The sequence below is a fragment of the Megalops cyprinoides genome, chromosome 1 (genome assembly GCF_013368585.1).
Source record: "Megalops cyprinoides isolate fMegCyp1 chromosome 1, fMegCyp1.pri, whole genome shotgun sequence".
NCBI lineage: Eukaryota > Metazoa > Chordata > Actinopteri > Elopiformes > Megalopidae > Megalops > Megalops cyprinoides.
Window position 1 is genome coordinate 72,497,051 of NC_050583.1, and position 19,250 is coordinate 72,516,300.

The following is a 19,250-nucleotide window of genomic DNA, read 5'->3' on the forward strand; positions in this document are numbered from 1 at the left end:
CAAATTTCTCTCGGGCATCTCTTGTCATAAACATTTCTACCTGTCAAAAAATCAAAACTGAAATCCTATGAGTATGGACATTCTTACATTAAGCATTTTCCTCTCCATTGACACCCATTGTAAGGAAAAGGCTTGAAGTAGCTTAATGTTCTAAAATAGTGTCCAATGATCACCAAATTTGTCTGACATCTCACATGTCATAAACACCATCTATCAAAAAACAAAACTAAAATCCAAGGAAAATGGTAGTTAGGCCGACGTTACGTTAAGCGCTGTCCTCTCAGTTTTGCTTTTTTGTTAGTTGATCGCTGTTTGGAAAGTTAAGCTACGAAGCGTTTTCCTTACAATGAGTGTCAATGGAGAGTTTAGCTTTTTTGATAGGAGATAGTGTTTATGACGTGTGAGATGTCAGACAAAGCTGGTGATTGCTGTTTTGGGACATGAAGCCACGTTAAGCTTTCTCCTTATAATGGGCGTGAACGGAGAGGAAAACGCTTAACGTGAGATAACGACCATACTCCTAGGATTTCGGTTTTGATTTTTTGATAGGAGGAAGTGTTTCTGACAAGAGATGTCAGAGAGAAATTTGGTGATCATTGATCATTATACCACGTTAAGCGTTTTAGAATGTCCCAGCTTTTGCATGCCTTCCGGCTTTGCTTTATGTATTTCTGCGGCGTCGAAATCAGGTAGCCTATGTAAATGTCAGGACACCCGTCAGTGCATAACCTCTGTTATACTCTGTATGGAGATGCAAGACAGATTCAAGGGGAAACTTACGGAGACGGAAGGGCGGAACGGAGAGAAATGCAGATTACAATGAAGTGTGCTATTTCTCGTGGACCATTTTTAAATACCGCGGCTCTGTCAGCAGTGACAGCAATGGGAAATAAGACAGGTTTTGACAGACAAGTTTGACAGCACCAGCCAAATTATTCCACCATTGAGAAGAAAAATCTTGCTCTGTCCAAGCATTGCAAAACCTTTAGGTGTATGTTGTAACTGCCATGCATCCAGTTGTAGTGCAGACCACAAACCTCTGGTCTTTTACATATGAAGAAAAATATTGTTATGAGTAGGGTATTGTAAGGGCTCAGACAAGGACTCAGTCGCAGACCAAGAGAGCTTCAGGTTCCAGGCGGGTTTATTAATGACGACAGGCAAGTTGCAAAACAAAAGCAGGCAGGGTCGAAAACCGGAAGGCAGTCCGTGGACAAAAACAGGGTCGGTAACAGGAGCAGGCAGGGTCAGGAACCAGGCAGGCAAATGATCAGGCAACGGGACAAAATGGCAGGCAGAAAAACGAAGACGAAGGGCAGGCAGAGTCAAACACGGAGAAATCAGAAATCCAAAAAACTGCGGGAACAAAACAGGTACGAAAACGCTGAGACAAACTGGCAAACAAGACAGGAACAAGCAGGGTAGAAATAGGGCTGGGCTGATGAGGAGATGGGATGCAGGTGAGCAGGCAGGCAGGTGAAGGTAATGGGGCAATCAGGTGGGCGGGGACCAGACGGGGAGCGGGGCGGGGCTGGAACACAAGGAAAACAAAAAGCACATGGACAGGGAAAAAAAAACAAAAACACCACAGCTAGGGGGGCGGAGCCCTGACAGGTATGGAGCTGACAATATTTTATTTATTTCTTAAGGGGGGGGGGGGGGTGACATCAGGGTCAGGTATACACGAAAGTGTTCACCTGATGTAATTTAAACCTCTGTAGCAGTGGAAACAGTGGCGGTCACACAGCGCAAGTACCCTCTTTGTGTCTCACTCAGTTTTAATTTTTATTGTTTAAGTATTGTTTAGTTTGTATTTGGAGATGGTAGGACTTCCTTTCACATTTTCTTTGTCAGAATTGTTTTGTTTTGGTTACCATGAGCGTCTCAGTCTGATGGCCTATGGCATTCTGACTAGGGCATTCACTTTGATTCATCCTTTTGCCCACTGCCCTACAGGATTCTTAGTTCAAAGTTCAAAGTTCAAAGTTCAAAGTTTATTGTCATATGCACAGTAAAGAAACAAATGCCCTGTACAATGAAATTCTTCCTTTGCCTTCCACTTATGAGTGCTGTTAGGAGTAAAACACAAGAAAACACAATAATTTAAGAAAGAAAATATATAAAAAAGGTCAGAGAGTGTAAGAAAAAATAAATAAATAAAGGATATATACATTAAATGTGCAAAAAGGACATCAGTGCAGTGTAGGATGTGCAGTGTTGATGCAATGTCAGTTCCAGTTCTTATTCTGTTCCCCTGCATTTCTTTCTGTGTTTAAATATCTCTCTCACCTGTCTCACTTTTCTCTAAACCTGAACTCTTTATAGTGCCAGCACTGACCCCTACCATATTACCTAGGCTACCTAAACATTTTTTTTTTCCTTTTTTTCTATTCAAGGTAGGATTGACTTGCACTGAAATTCTGTGGTTTGCAAAAATGTTTGGCGAAGACTACTCTCCTGTCTGCATGTGTGGTTTCCTTTTATCTGTATTTGCATGTAACCGTACACAAATACAGATAATACACACCGACATGAATACAAATTGTGTATTCTCTGCACACCTCTGGTGCACAAATATTTCAGCTCATTTTTCAGAAACATCACATTGTCATAAATGTTGCAAAATGTCATTTAATTTAGCTGTAGATTCCATGACTGGTTGTTTGTGGAATGTTTGATAGTAGGAGGGAATATGGTTAGATAATAGTTCTCTGGGGGTGAAAGGGTAAAAGAGTTAAAAACAACATGTAAAGCATGCTGTTAACAGGACCCAAGCAAATGGGGCATAGACTAACATACATTTACCCATTTTTTTGTACAATTATGTTTATTTTTGTGTTTATGTCTGCATTGTATGTGACTCTAAAGTGCCAGTGCACCCTAACACTGCCATTTCTATTCTAACAAGAACTGGCTAGACACATTAGCATGATTAAACAATGAATACATTTGTCTGATAAAAATTTTCAAATCCTCTTCCCTAAAGCAGTCTTCACAATCAATTTCTTTAACATGGTATTTAATGTGACAGATGTCTGGGAGAACATTGTGTGCCTAAACTGTAGTACAGTGTACTACAGAGTGTAGTACAAGGTTTGGTTTGGTGGGATCCTTTTGCTTTGAATGTGCTATGGCAGCTGTCATAACTTGTCATACCCAGATGACATATTTGTTAGTAAGTAATAAATTGTGAATTAAAATGACTACACTACTAACTAAAATAACTAAACCTTAATCTGTTCTATAATTCATATGCATCAACTAACATTGTTGTACTTTGTTACACATGCATATCAATGTGAAGTCACAGAACAAAATACATTTTGTTACTAAAATACGTGCAATAATTGTATTTCATATTTTGGTGTCTTCCTCGTCCTCTGATCTGGTTGCGCTCCATTGTTATTTAATGTTATTGCTTCATGGTTCTAGGTCAAATACAATTCTTTATGCTTTATGCTGTTTTTAACCCTTGCTTTGGAATCATTAGACGTTCCACACGACATTCTCTGTATTCACAAAAGCACAATGAAAGTAATCTTACAATACATTTGCACATAGCCAACAGCCATCTTTCACATGAAAACCCCACAGCACTAATTTTTTTGCACAAGCAGAATACCTCATTTATTCTATTCCCTACATCCTTTGACTTGCACTTGACCATTTTACAGTGCACTAGAGATTTTTATATTAAAATTAGGCCATAGACAAGATCATTTCATAGAGGTCACTGTTTGTTTTTAAGTATTTTAATGTTAAAATACTTATAAACATTCAAGTTTAGGTCATGTCTAAAACCAAAGAAGGTGAACACACAGTTTTTCTCAACAAACATCAATTTGAAGTTAAAATCAGTAACTAGTCCTTGTTTTTTCTTATTTTCACCATTTTTCATATGGACACAGAAGAAGTATCAGGGTTTCAGGTATAAGGACCCAGGCACAGACTGGGATGACAAACCAGGCGTTTATTGAAGGATATTCAAAATTGTAGTAACAGAACAGTCCGAGTCAAAACCAGAGAATCCACGAGCAGAAAATCCAAAACACTAGGCAAGGGACAAAATCTAACGAAACAGGCAGAGAGTCCCAAAAAAAAAAAAAAAACAGAGCTAGTAAACAACAAACAGGCGGGAACGAAACAGACTGAAACACTGTGACGAACTGGCAAAGAACCAGAGTAGATTGAGGGGTATAAATACACAGACTGATGAGACAACAGGGACCAGGTGTGCAGGATGGGCTTCAGGTGGTGGGTGTGGCAGCAGGGCAGATAGGCGGGACAGGAGGTGGGGCGATGGCTGAAAACAAAAACAAAAGCACATGCACGCAAGAAAAACAAATGAAACACCCACACTGACACAAGCAGGACATCACGTGGAAGGACTGACTGAAGAAGTCTGCAATTGATTTATATTCACCCAGTACTTTATGATTTACAATAGACTTTATTATGTATTTTTGACAGATTTAATCCTTCATACCATAGACCTTTTTGTTTAAGAAAAATAATTGCTGAGAATTATTCAGCCCATACCCGTAACCAGCTATGAAGTCACCGAGGTCTGGATCTCGGTAATTTTTTTTAGAGCTAAAAGTAAAATATGAAGCTAAATACAACTGGATAAAAAAATCACTGGTTGAGAACTTCTCCTCCGAGACGAGTGCATGCTTAATTCAGTGTAGAATTGTTATTTAGTGTCCTCTGTGTGTGAGAGTTGTGAGAGAAGGCGCGAGCGCAGGCCCTTTGCATCGTCAGCACTTACACTGACAGCAGCAATTGGAATTTACACACGTTGGCAGCAGCAGGTGGCTTGTGTGTGAAATGGCAGCATACCATTTGGTAAGAAAAAGCAATGATTGTTATGCCGTTATCTGTAAGAAACGTTCAAAACAGTAACCTGGTACAGCATCTGGAGTAAAGGCAATTGTATGAAACATGTTAAATATGTGTATTCTGGCCATGATGAAGGCTAGGCTATTTCTTTCATATTAGTAGGCTAGCTGACGTTTCATACAACGCCACTGATTAAAAAACAGCTTATGTAAGTGACGGTATCAATAATAGTAGGCCTACGAAACATTTCAAACCCAAATTTGGAAATGAATATGTGTGACGTTAGCTTGTAATGGTGTTACTCTCAGGCATTTTTCTTTTATTCAAATAACCTTAGCTTAATTATCATGCTTCATACCTTAGACCTATGTATTTTGATGCTCTAGAGCAGAGGTTTTCAACCTTTTTGGGGCAAGGGACATCAAAGGTCAAACCGGAACGTCAAGGAACACCAACTTGGTAAACGATTATGCAGAATGTCACACATATTATGATAGGCTATAATGTCATTAGTGAGATTTGACCCATATTGCACTACAACAGACTGTCAAATAATTACCAAACAGATAGTTAAATCAGACAGGCAATTGTACAATTTATTAAAAATGCATTGAAGTGCATCGGAACAAGAACTTGTCCGACATAATGCAGCATCATGAACAGCAACATACTAAAATAAAATAAAAAAACAAAACATTACTCCATTAACCCTTTCCCACGCATGGTCACACTGGTGTGATTTGCCGTTTAGCATGTATGATAAAACCGGTGGGATTAGAACACTAGATTGGAAAAATTCTAGCTAATTTTAGCTTTGAGGAAACAGCGATTTAACGTTAAAAAATATAGCAAATGCTTACCGAAAACTATGAGAACATGAACTATGAAAACATAATGAATCATGTAACGTAACACGTGCGTTACATAGCATAAAAATAAGTTATGTAGCACAATATAAAACATCTGTCTTTTCACAGAGTATAAGTGCACATACACACCTGTTTAAAAACGCATCGGGTTCCTCAAAATTCCACGGCACACTTCACTTTGCCTCATGGCACACCAGTTGAGAACTGCTCTAGAGAATATTCTTATGAATGTAATCCTACATGTGTAATTTTGACAAAACCTAACCCCAGGACAACAACATTGACAAACCCCCCCCCCCCCCCCGGACCTCACTATTTTTCAAACCCTAGTTACAGCTATGATTCAGTATACAGCTGGAAAGGTACCTTTTTTCCCAAAGTTTTATTTTGTATTTTCTTTATGCTTTTCTCATTTTTCAACCAATTTGGAATTTCCAATCACATGAAATTAAACTTGTCTCACAATCCATATGCTCATGCAGGAGTTCTGAAGCATATGCTCTTTTTTTTGTTTTGAATGATCTTTTTATTAACCAAAGAGAAGTAATTACAAACATTTATGAAATACAATCCTTTTTCAAATTATTATCCCTCGCTCCCCCCCCCCCCCCCCCCCTCCTAGAACCATATGTACACCTTAGTGCATCATGATCACTCCAACATACAAGAAGATAAATGAATTACAATGTATAATAACAGCTATAGAACAAAAATATAACTAAATATAAGAAAAAAACTGAAACTGAAACAATAGTGAAAAAAGATACCTTTAGGCTGTTAAGTTGTCCTATAGGACTGCACAAGTCCTTGTATATGTGTTAGGCTGCTATGATCATGGATTTTCCGGAAGGGACTTCAGATTTTCAAAATATGATATCATTGGGGTCCAGGTATTATAAAAGAGGTCTGTGGACCCCCTAAGTGTATATTTTATCTTTTCTAGCTTGAGATACAGCATAAGACAGGGGTGGCCAAACTTTTTTCAACGGGGGCCAGATTAGATCTTGTGAAAATACCCGAGGGCCAGCTCCTTGTTTTTAATTTTACATATGCATTCTAAAAGCTTTTATTTTCCATGGAGTAATAAATCAACAATTAAATGGGCTTTAATCAATAACATAGCAAGCCTTGCCTGCACATCTTCTTACACTGACTTCTTAGTAAAATTCAAAATGCACTGTGAAGTTTTTAATGAAACCGTAAGATTAGATAGCAATGAAAACAACACATTTTATTTATATTGTATTATATTCAATAATACAATTGGAGGAGGACACCATATACAAAGTGTCACTTTAACAAAAGCACGCAGTTAGTCGGCTTGTTAGCTGATGATGTTTTAAAATGAAAGGAGTTGTAAGCACAATAGCGATGACAATAATAATGCAACAACACAACCTTACAAATGCATAAGGCAAGCAACATTGGTAGGCTACCGATGGCCATTGCTAGGCTAGCGACTATGCTCCTTTTCAACAAATTAACCGATAAAAACATTGGAGACTATCCTTTATGTCTAGCCAGCAACTACATGAGACATGACGTGGCTAGTCAGGCTATCAATAGAAATTAAGCACAATTACTCCGATTATCTCCGATTAAAAACATTGAAAATATCGGCTATTATAAGGCAACCCAAGATTCTCAAGCCTCAGAACACGACTGACTAATGAAAAACATGGAAAAAAAACACGTCATGTTACGTCACTTTCACCTCCACTGACCGCCACCTCCGCCTGCAGCCAGATTCTCTTGGATAATTCATCAACTGTAGATGTATTTGCAGGCTAGGCCTATTTTTGCTACACACAGGTGTTTAATAAGCTTTTGCATGAATTAGGTTAATTGTTTTAACCACTGGCTACACAACGTGCTCATATTTCAGAAATTTTGCGCACAGCACTTGTTGATGAGTGATGCAGTGAATTTTAATGGCATCGCCCCCATGCTCACTTACTCTGTTCTGTATCAGTGCAGCTAATCCACTCCTTTCACCTAGCACAGAAGGCGCATCATCAGTAGCAATTTCGCTCATTTTCGCCCATGGCAGTTTTATGTCATTGACAGCTTTAGACACGGACTGAAACAAATCCTCCTCCCTAGTATGGCCCTTCAGATTCTGAAGGTCAAGTAATTCTTCAGTAATGTTCATGTCATTATCAACTCCCCTCAAAAAATAAGTAGCTGAGTTGTATTGTATTTTGGTCAGTGCTGTCATTGCAGGCTAGCGAAAAAAGTCAAACCGTGCCCCCCTCTGACTCACTTGTCTCTTGATGTCTGTAGTAGATAATTCTTCTATTCTCCATGCCATGGTATTTCGAGCCAGGGAAAGATTGTAAAACTCCTGCTTTTTCTCAGGACAAATGGCATCCACCATCTTCATTACACAGTGTTTCACAAACTTGCTCTCAGCAAAGATTTAGCGCACTTCGCTATCAACTTTGCGCTTCTTTGCAGTCATACCGAATGAGTGGTAGGCTACTGACTCAATAACCAATCAGTTTGTTATTAAGGGACAAGTTTAATTTCTTCTTCATTATTTTGCAGGTCTACAAACTGCTAGTGCTGCCATCATGTGGTGGGCCACTTGAATAGCACATTTCATGTCTTCACCATTTAGCCTAATACTATACTGTAGCGCTGGCACCGTGGCAGGCCACTTGCAGTATATTTTGGGAGAGAGGCCACGCGCCACTTAAAATCTGCCCCCGGGCCGCATTTGGCCCACGGGCCGTACTTTGGACACCCCTGTGACGTCCACACTGAAATTTTAGGTGGATATGGGGATTTTCAGTGTAAAAGAATTTGCTGACGGGCAATTAAAGTTGAGAAGGCAATGATATCTTTATATCAACTGAGCCTTAAATGATCAGTTGGAATTGTCCCAAAAATTGACATGTAGGCATTGGGCTCAAATCCCATATCCATTGGTTCAGATAAGGTTCTGAAAACCCCTGACCAAAACTGATTTAAGTGCGGGCATGACCAAAACATATGGGTCAAGTTTGCTGGAGCGCTATGACACCTATTGCAGCTTTCATCTATGTTAGTGAAAATTTTTGCCAACCTAGCTTTGGAAAAGTGCATCCGATTAATAACTTTGTACTGGATTAAATTTAAATGAGCACAGGATGTGGTTCCATTCACTCTGTCCACAGCCTCATCCCAGACTCTGTCCAGAACTACCTCTCCTAATTCGTTGTCCCACTTTGCTTTAATGTTCTCCAGAGTAGTGTCTCCGTAAGAAGTAATAATATTATAAATTCTAGAAATTAGCTCTTTTAAATTAGAAGGTATTTCTAAGATATCCTCCACGACAGATGACTGAGGTTCATTGGGGAAATCTGAAATGTTACAAAGCATATGCGCTTACACCCTGGGAAGCAGCCAGCAGCAATTTTTCACAAAAGGCCCACAATGCACTGTAGTGGTGCAGACAGCAATTGCAGGATGGACACAACACCATTGGTAGACTTTTCAGGCATCTCATGAACCAGTAGATACCAGTAGGTACTAGTAGGGTACCACAGCAGAGAAATGAAGGGCAACCTACCCACCCATAACCACAGTTGACCAAGTTTCCTCACCACTGTGGATTCCTGGTCTCCACTGGCTGATGATAAAACTGGTTTCCAACCTGGGCCATAGGGCTCAGCCTGTACTTGAACCAAATGCCTTAACTGCCTGATCCATATAGGAGCCACCACAAAAGTGTTTCTTTGCATCATTCATCAAAATATTCATAGAAACAAGCATATTTTGGGGGGAAAAGAGCTTATCTAAAACTCATAATCATGAAATGTGTGGAAACATCTAATTTTGTTCATACCCTCATTTCTATGATTATGAATCCCAACTGTTCTTAAATGTTTGTGCATTTTATCTGTAATTAGCATAAGTGAATGGACCAAACACCCCATATAAGGGTATTCTGACTTCAGAGTTGCAGGTAAAGCCAAAGCTGTCAAAGAAGAAAAAAGCACATCAGAAGGACTCCAATATCTAAATCAATTTTTGGATCAAAAAGTTATTTTGTGTATTCAAATGATGACATGTTGTATCCAACATATAGAAAGTATGTGGGAGTAGACTTTACAGATGTAATTCATGGGCAAAAGGTGCATGGCTACATATAATTCACACCCTGACTCAAAGATGCTCATCAGTTATATGTGAGTTCTCTGCAGTGATTCAGGCATATGATCCTCTTATTGCCGTTCATCTGGTGGCAAATGAATGCTTTGTTTTAATGTGACATTGTGGAGGGCACAGCAGACCAACATAATCTTGCATACCCTGTCTGCTGTGTACAAAATTGTGCCGGCTGCTGTGTAAAAACACATTTACTAGACATTATTGGCACACCAATAATACGCTCTGTTTCTGAGGGAGTTTGCATATGTGGTTGTATTCAACCTTCCATAGTGTCTGCAGGTTGGCCAGCAGTTAGTCATGTATTCAGTAGGCAACACTATAAAAGAGAATAACACTGATGAAGGTCACTTGACTGAAATGTTTGCTAATTTCACCCTGTGCACTTCACGTGTATTTACCTTATTTCTTTGCTGGGATTTTGTAGTCCCAGGTGATATTAGGGTGTGGGGTTACTTCTCTACCATAGGTTCATTCCCTAAATGACACACTTTTTGTCACACCCGCTCCCAGTCAGGCAGCTCAGCCACGCCCAGTTCAACCCGCTCAGCCAGCTCAGCCACGCCCAGTTCAGCCTGGCTCAACCACACCCACTCATCAATCACACCTGTGACCCATTCCTCAATCAAGCCCTGGCTATTTAAGGACTCAGTTTCAGTTGCCTCATTGTGAGGTATTGTTTCCTGTGACTTTACCAAGCCTGCTCTCTGCTATTCTACTGTGTGATTCCTGTGTGTTGACCCCTCGCCTGTTCTTTGGACCTTGCTTGTGTTTTTTGGATTTGGATTGGTGTACCGCTGCTTCCCATTGCTGACCTGTTTTGTCCCTGACCACGTTTTTGGATTCTGTGATTAAAAACCTTTAACGCACCTGGATCCCAGTCTGTTTCATTACATTTGTAGTTTAGCTGAAGTTTAGTTTTTGTTTATAGGTGCAGAATCAAATACTTTTTTGGCACATAACTTCTGTGATTATAATTTAAAAAACTGAACAATAGGCAAAAGGTTTACCAAACTATATCACTACATATTTTGTCATTCATCTGGCATATGTATTAATCTTTTGTGTCACATGTACTAACATTTTTGTTTAAAGGTCTAATTTTCTGTTCAGCAATTGACAGATATGTCACCTGTTTCAGGGGTGTGATCCGTGTCGATGTAAGTCTACAGAGTTTTGACGTGGACCAGTGTGCAAAAGGGGAAGATTGGTTTTCTGACACACACCAATGCAACCGTACCAGTATGCAGGTGAGTCCATTACTAGCTAGTCCAGGGTAGAAGCAAGAAATGGCATGGCTTTCATCAGACCTCATTGTCATTACCACCATCAATATTGTTGTCAGGATTTGCTAGATTCAGTTTAAATTAGCAAATACAATTAGAACTACTATTCTAATTTGAGAAGTAATGATATTTTTATTATTAGGTGGGAAAAGTTATTCCTCTGCAATGTGTTGCAAAAAGGGAATTAAGAGATCCAGTAAAATCTTCCACATGAGCTAAATGAATTATGCACTGGTAAGGTTGAGGCCTGTTAATCAGTGCTGAGACTATGCATCTGGATGAATCTGTTGATTCATATGAGAGCTGATTGTATGATGTTGCAGAAATACGCCCACAAATACTAGTCAGAACACATCAAGAAATGCTAGACAGGAAGTCGTATTTTTGATAACAGCTGGAGGCTCACAGCATCATATAGAACTGAATGTAGCTTGCTATGGACAAATTCTGGTTAACCTAGCATTAAAAATAGTCTTTTACCATTCTGAGGCCTACAGTTTCAATTTTAGTACACATTCGTTGAACTCAAATAGATTTGTGATCGAGCTTTAGGTGAATATATTTAAATCACATGAACACAATGTGCAAGTTACACATTGTGTAAAAGTATGTGGAAGAAAGGAACACAATTAGTAGAGGCTGCATGTGCCATTCACTTCCTATGTAAAATGTGCAATTTGATGTCTGCACTCATTACCCACATTCCATTGCTGCAGTGAACCAAGAGGAAAAGGGAAGATTGGTGTCTCATAACTGCCTCTGCCATAACTATCTACTTGGGTAGGTGGGGCTGTTACAGCATAACTACGTCATTGTTTATAATTGGTGAAACTTTGCTCACCGCGATCAGGATGCCTATACATTCTGTTAGGGCTGCCCCCGACCACAGATTTTCCTAGTTGACTAGTAGTCGTTCCTTCAAGCCATAAGTCAACTAGTCATCGCACGTTTATATTATTTAAATATATTTTTGGGGGCATCAGAAAATGGTTTGAGTTCCAGGGCTGAGAAAGAATGTTATAACATTAACACTGAGCTACGTTACAGAGCGATACAAAACCATGATGAGCCTTTAAAATACAAATTTTACAAGCACACGCACAAAGCGAGCTGCCCGTTAACGACAATGCTAACAGCAAAAGCAGTAATGATTCTGAATGTGTCAGAACAACCAGCAAGGAGACTGAACATTTCATTTCAACACAGTATAACAAATTTGTAACACCAACACAATAACAAATGATAAACAGAACATGAAGTTAAACATGCAGTAAGCGAGATAATTTAGCTTCCCCAGTCCCCACGAACACTTGGATAAGCCTATTAGCGCATATTTATTTAGCTGCATATAGCGTTAACCTTGCAATTCGTTAATGTCAGGAGTGGACAGTATGCCCAGCCCTGCCCCGCCCCGCCCCAACCAGTTTGTTCCCTCCCATGGATCCGTGCACCACAAGGACAATAGGATAAGACGTTCTTTATTTTACAATTTGAAAAAAAAAAAAAAAAAAAAAAATTCACAAATTCATAAACAGACACCAATACGTTTCCCTCCACTCCCGTTCTCCCCTTCCCAGACCTAGATAAGCAGGAACGCAATCCCACACACACACACACCACACAATAGCCTCGCACACACATGCCCCACTCTGATCTGGCACCCTTGCCACCCGGGCATGGGGAGAGAGAGAGAACCACGCTATTCCTATGCCAGGGGAAGTCCTACCGCCACGGAGGAGGCTCCACACACGCAAAAGAAAATAAGGGGGGATGTAGCTCGGCCTGCGCCACCATGCCGGGCCTCGCCTGCATCCAAAAAAAAAAAAAAACAAGCCCTCCACGTCGCTCCTGTGGACGGGCCAGCTGCTCCGGCAGCGACCCACATTGTCTTCTCGCTAGCCACTTGTGCCGGCTCCGCGGGGTCTCGCTGAAGGAAACAGTTCTGTAGCCGGTCCACCCTGTTCCACCTCATGCCAGGGACTCACGCACACAGTTGCCGATTCGCGGTGTCACTTCCCTCTCAACCGGGGGATCCACCTCCCGGGCACGCACTTTCACAGGGTGGGGGTTCTCCTTGGTCCCGGCTGCGTCCGTCCTTGAACTGTAGTCATTTCTCTTCTCCCTCAGGAACTCACTGCAGTACTCTCCCGGTCGCCACTTCTTCCTGGAGCTGCCTAAAAACACACAGAGACGAACTTGCACCCACGCACGCTAAAAGGAAAAAAGGGAAAGAAAAAGGAAATTAACCGAACAAAACCAAACTCCAATATCTGCCCGGGTGTCAGGGCACAGGCAAGGACTCAGGCGTGGACCACGAGAACTCCAGAATCCAGGCGTTTATTAACAGAATCGTAGAACAAGCAGGCAGTCCAAAACAGGCAGGGTCAAAATACCAGGAAGGCAGTCCAAACACAGTCAGGAATCGAAGCCGGGGACAGGCAGGGTCAAACCAGGTAGTCAGGAAGATCAGGTGAACAAGGCAGGACAGCAGGCAGGAGCAAGGTCGAAGAGCAGGCAGGGTCGATTCAGGGAACAGCGATCAGGCAGAAAACACGGCGGGAACAAGACAGGTAAAGGCACACTGCACCGAACTGGCAACAAGACAGAGACAAGCAGGGTAGATATAGGGCTGGGCTGATGAGGAGATGGGAAGCAGGTGTGTAAGCAGGCAGGAGGGGATGATCGGGTGGGCGGAGACAGGGCGGAGAGTGGGGCAGGGCTAGAACACAAGGAAAACAAAAGCACATGGACAGGGAAAAACAAAACACAATAGCTAGGGGGCGGGAGCACTGACACCGGGTCGCAACTCCCGGGGTTCAAACCAAAAAACCAAAAGACCAAAAAAAAAGACAAACCAAACCAAAAATAACCTAATCTAAATACAGCCGTGCCGGCACATTCATAAATAAACCAACGAAAATTCCCCACAGTAAAATCCCGTGCACTCCCCCACTCACCTGCCTAAATATTTCTGGCGTCCTCCTTAACCAGGTAGACAGCAGGTGCGGAGCACACACCGGCAGCGAATCTCGACAACAACCCGATCCCTGCCGCACGCCTGAACCCTTTTGCCCTTCCAGGGAGTGCAGCGCAACCATCTACTGCTGTCAGGAGGAACTCCTGACATTAATTAGGCCATTAATTATTTTTAGCACAGCGTTTCTCAAACCTCTCCTGGAGTACCACTTGTCCTGCATGTTTTAGATCTCTCCCTGCTCCAACACAGCTGATTCAAATGATCAGATTGTTATTAGGCAGCTTCAGGAGTTCATAACCAGTTGATCATTTGAATCAGCTGTGTTGGAGCAGGGAGGGACCTAAAACATGCAGGACAAGTGATACTCCAGGAGAGGTTTGAGAAACACTGATTTAGCATAATGAAATAACCCTGTACGGTGTGATTAGCTGTTTAGCGCATATAGGCTGTATGCTAAAATCAGTTTGATTAGAACACTAGATTGGAAAAATTCTAGTTAATTTTAGCTTTGAGGAAACAGCGATTTAACATTAAAAATATAGCAAATGCTAATTGAAAACTATGAGAAGCTTAATACCGCTAATGAAAACACAACGCCCACTACATAGCATAAAATAAGTTACGCGCGAAAGGGATAATAACGTTAGGCTACTTAGGGGAGACCGGGACAAAAGTAACACTTTTCAGATAAACGTCATTTTAAAAGATAACGTTGCAGACAGAAACTAATTTTCGTTGTGATCAACAACTCATGTGTGTTCTATCAATACCAGGTGCTATTTTGTATGAATGTGGAAAGACGTCGGTATAATGATATAATAAGTATCGTTGTTACTGTAGAGGGTCGAAAGAAACGACTTTTACAATCGTCCCGACAATGACACTTGACAGTTAAACCTGACTTGCTTGAAACTGAACAACTCTCACATGGCAAACTTCAGGATGTCTTAAAGTCAGTGGCAGCTGGTGAGCTGGAAACAGGGGAAGCTGAAACATTACCTTTAAATCTATCATTACTTTCAACCTGTTCCCCTTTATCCTCCTTGATTAACAATAAAACAAATAATTCACAGAATAATTGACACAAATGCGTAAACAGAGTAGGCCTAAATGATTATGCTCGTGAAATAGCACAAATGTCTGTAGTTTGTGCGTTATTGTGAAAGCTACAGCATGGGGTTGTTTAATTAACAAGGATGGCAATTTGAACAATTAAGTGCCAAGTAATCCCTAAGGAAATGTTTCAGCTTCCCCTTTCCAGCTCACCCACCGCCACTGGTTAAAGTACTAATTAATCTGTCAAATGATCATGACTATGACACATGAAACAATAGACACTTGTGAAACTTGACATTCAAAAAAAAATTACCACTTGAGTGAATTCACTTTCCGTGATCAAAAACAGCTTCTCGGGTATACCTCCGTGAAAGTATGACGTATCCATGTGATTTTTCGTGGTCATGGTAAGTGTTGCATGCTGTACATGCTGACGCAGTCAGGCATATCGGACTTGTATGGGCTTGGAGAAAATCGATGTGTTACTTTCATCCCAGCTCTCCCCTACATGTTTCAGATGATAAGTCATGTTTGAGGTCGAAGAATGATAGGATGCAGAGTTTGCATGTCACCTTCTTGGGGTCGTCCTTTACACACTCGAAATGGTCCAACACTTCGGATGATTTCCTGCCTGACATAGTCTAATAACTTTTTAATGATGAGGCGCAGCTCCCGAATGAAGCTTGGGTTTTTTTTCTGCGACTAATCGACCAATGAAAACTTGGTCGACTAAGGCTCTTCTCATCGGTTGGCCCTGGCATTTTTGCCCCAGACATCGCACAACAATCAGTCGGACACCACCCACCATGTAAAAAGAAAAAAAAAGTTTGTTTACGTTTGAAGGGCCATAAAAAAGTTACTCAGTGTACCTTTAACATGATTGTACATTCAGGTCCAGAATTGTTGGAATTCCCTGACAAAGATTCAATTATTCAATTATTCAGATTATTCAAGTAATGCATGGAGCTGTTCCAGCTTATTTAATTTTATACTAACTACTCAGTTCATACAGATTTCAAGTATCCAAATATTGATGATGAATACTGCATAAGGTTTACACAGTTAATAGATCAACTTTTTGTTTTATATTAATGTTCAGAGAGGAGTAATAGTTAGATCTTTGTATATGATAGGGCAATTAAATCAATGGCCTGTTTGTTTGTTTGGGGAGTTTGACTTAGGCCTACAGTTCATGCACCTACCACATGAAGGTGCATGCTCAATGGAAAGCAACACCAAACAATTTGAACTTACTGTAGGTGGAGAGCTACCCCACAGATAGTAATAACAGTGATCCATACCATATATATCCTAATAGTTACCACCATACCTGGCTGAAAATAAACATAGGACAACTTTCTTGACTGTTGTTGGAAATGAAAACTTATTTTTTTCCTGTAGGCTAATACATAAGCAGGCTTACATTTTAGCACAGTAGATCTACAGGTGTTGTATATTATAGTCTTTTCGCGCATCTTTATCAAGGGAACCCTTAGCCTAATAATTTTAATAATATTATGATGATACGATATGGACCTAGGTCACTCATAGTAACGTGGGCTTAGTCAATGTGATGATGACAAAATAACGTTAGCTAGTTAATGTTAAAATAGTAAGCTGAAGTTGCGACTGCATTAGGGAACAATGCTAGCGACAAAAACAATGCCAAATAGCATATGCTGTGCTATTTGACGTTGACTGAGTGACTGACCACCAGCAGTAGGTGACGGTCTCACTTTATGATAGCGTTACGATTATGTTATCTTATTATCATTGACATTAATTGAATTAATCATCATCATCGTCATCATAGCATGGTACACATGCTACCTCCCTGCAAGTCCCTGTTAATCATGAAGCTACTCCATGCTTACCGCTTCAACTACACTCTCCTCCTGCTCCTGCTCACTCTGTCCCTCGGCCCTGTCATGCTCACTCTCTCTCTCCTCAGCTTCCCTGTCACACACCTGCTCCTCTGCCTGGCAGTGGCCATGACCAGCCACCTCTCCTCCTTCACATTCCACCTGTTGCTGCACAATGTTGGTAGGCTACTATAGATGTTGAAGCTACTGCAGCCCCTGCAGCAAACGTCGTTATTTTGCACATTTAGGTTATTTTGCACATTTTGGTTATTTTTGCACATTTGGTGGCATCCGCCTCTAGATTTTTAATTTTTTTGGCCCACAACTTCTCCGCACCCTCTTGCACTTTTGTTTATCCATTTTGACGCCATCATACATCCACAGATTTTTGGCTCTGAGCCTCGACATCTGACACGAGAAACAGAGGACAGAGTGTGGCCTAGTAAGAGATGTGATTGGGCCAGCCCAGTGTCAGTATAGAAAATGAACCAATGGGCCGCTGTCCCTGCTTTATGGGCCGGTTGTTGGCCATTTTTTTATTAAAAATTAAATTATATTGGCTCCAAGGTGTGTTGGCCCACCGGGAAAATGACCAGTGTGCCAGATCGCCAGTCCACCTCTGCTTGTTAGCTGACTAGTAAGCCTGTGGCTATATCAGTTTTTATGTGGTTAACTAGCAAAATGGCTACCTAATGATCTGGCTAACTGTAAATCTGAAATAAGATAACAAGTCATGGCTGTAGCCAGGGTTTGAAAAATAGTGAGGTCTGGGGGGGGGGGGTTGGTTAGCTTTTGTCAAACTTATACATATAAACATTACATACATAGTATGCATTGCTGAATGAATAATAAATCGTGACAAGTATGAGAGAGTAACACCATTACAAGCTAACGTCATTATACACATATTCACTTCCAAATTTGGCTTTGAAATGTTTTGTAGGCCTACTATTAGTTTTCTTATACTATTCGTAAATGTACATTTTGGGTTATGACTTTTGGATTTTAGAATATTAAAAGTAAAGTAATCATAATGGATAAGTATGTTTTTCATCAAATTTGACTTAAGTTTAATATTTTATGTCTAGAATACACTATTTCATTAATTGTGTACTGTTACATTAAGAGAGCGCCCCCTTGCGCATTTACTTCAGTTAAGTGGTTGAACTTGGGTGTCGAAAGGAGGCTAGACTAGCTGTGGAGTCATATGGTTTTCATACTGTGTCGTGTCATGTTTAGTTTTATATTATCCAGCAAAGAAAATTCAGTGGATTTGACCTGCTTGTGACATGTGTGGAATAAAAGTTGTTTGTGTTTTTCCAATTTTACAACAAAATCGAGTGGATGATTGTAAAACTACATCAGTTGGACATGTGTGGGCTGTGACTACCAGCTAGGTCACTTTTTCTGCAGTAACACCATCATCTACATAAGCTGTTTTTTAGTCAATGGTGTTGTGTGAAACGTTAGCTAGCCTACTAATATGAAAGAAATAGCTTAGCCTTCAGCATGGGCAGAATATGCATATTTAACATGTTTCATACAATCGCCTTTACTCCAGACGCTGTACCAGGTTACTGTTTTGAACATTTCTTACAGATAATGGTATAACAATCATTGCTTTGTCTTACCAAATGGTATGCTGCCATTTCACACACAAGCCACCTGCTGCTGCCATTGTGTGTAAATTCCAATTGCTGCTGTCAGTGTAAGTGTTGATGATGCAAGGGCCTGCGCTCGCGCCTTCTCTCACAGCTCTCACACACAGAGGACACTAAATAACAATTCTAAACTGAATTAAGCATGCACTCGTCTCGGAGGAGAAGTTCTCAACCAGTGATTTTTTTTTATCCAGTTGTATCTAGCTTCATATTTTTAGCTCTAAAAAAATTACCGAGATCCGGACCTCTGTGACTTCATAGCTGGTTACAGGCATGAAGCAAGCGTAATCCAATGTCCTTCCTACCGCCTAGCTAGGTGGCCAACACACTTATTCAAGCTTATTAGATATCTAGCAAACTGAGTTCAGTCATTTTTTTCAAGTTAGTGTAGTAACTAGCAATTCCAATGTTCATATGCTGATCTGTTCCTCAGAATTCTAAATAGTGCCTGTCAACTACATTTACATTTATTCATTTAGCAGACGCTTACATCCAAAGCGACATACAAAAGGTCATATAGTGGGCAAACAGGCACAGGCACAAGGGCA

The 19,250-nt window shown here is 40.6% G+C and overlaps 1 protein-coding gene across 1 annotated transcript in view; it reads left to right on the forward strand.

The window, feature by feature from the left end:
• Window positions 1-19,250, forward strand: part of si:ch211-156l18.8 (probable G-protein coupled receptor 158) — a 167,008-nt gene that overhangs the window by 45,444 nt on the left and 102,314 nt on the right. Inside the window, 1 exon segment of the mRNA XM_036555211.1 lies at window positions 11,002-11,110. Coding sequence (XP_036411104.1) covers window positions 11,002-11,110 — 109 coding nt within the window.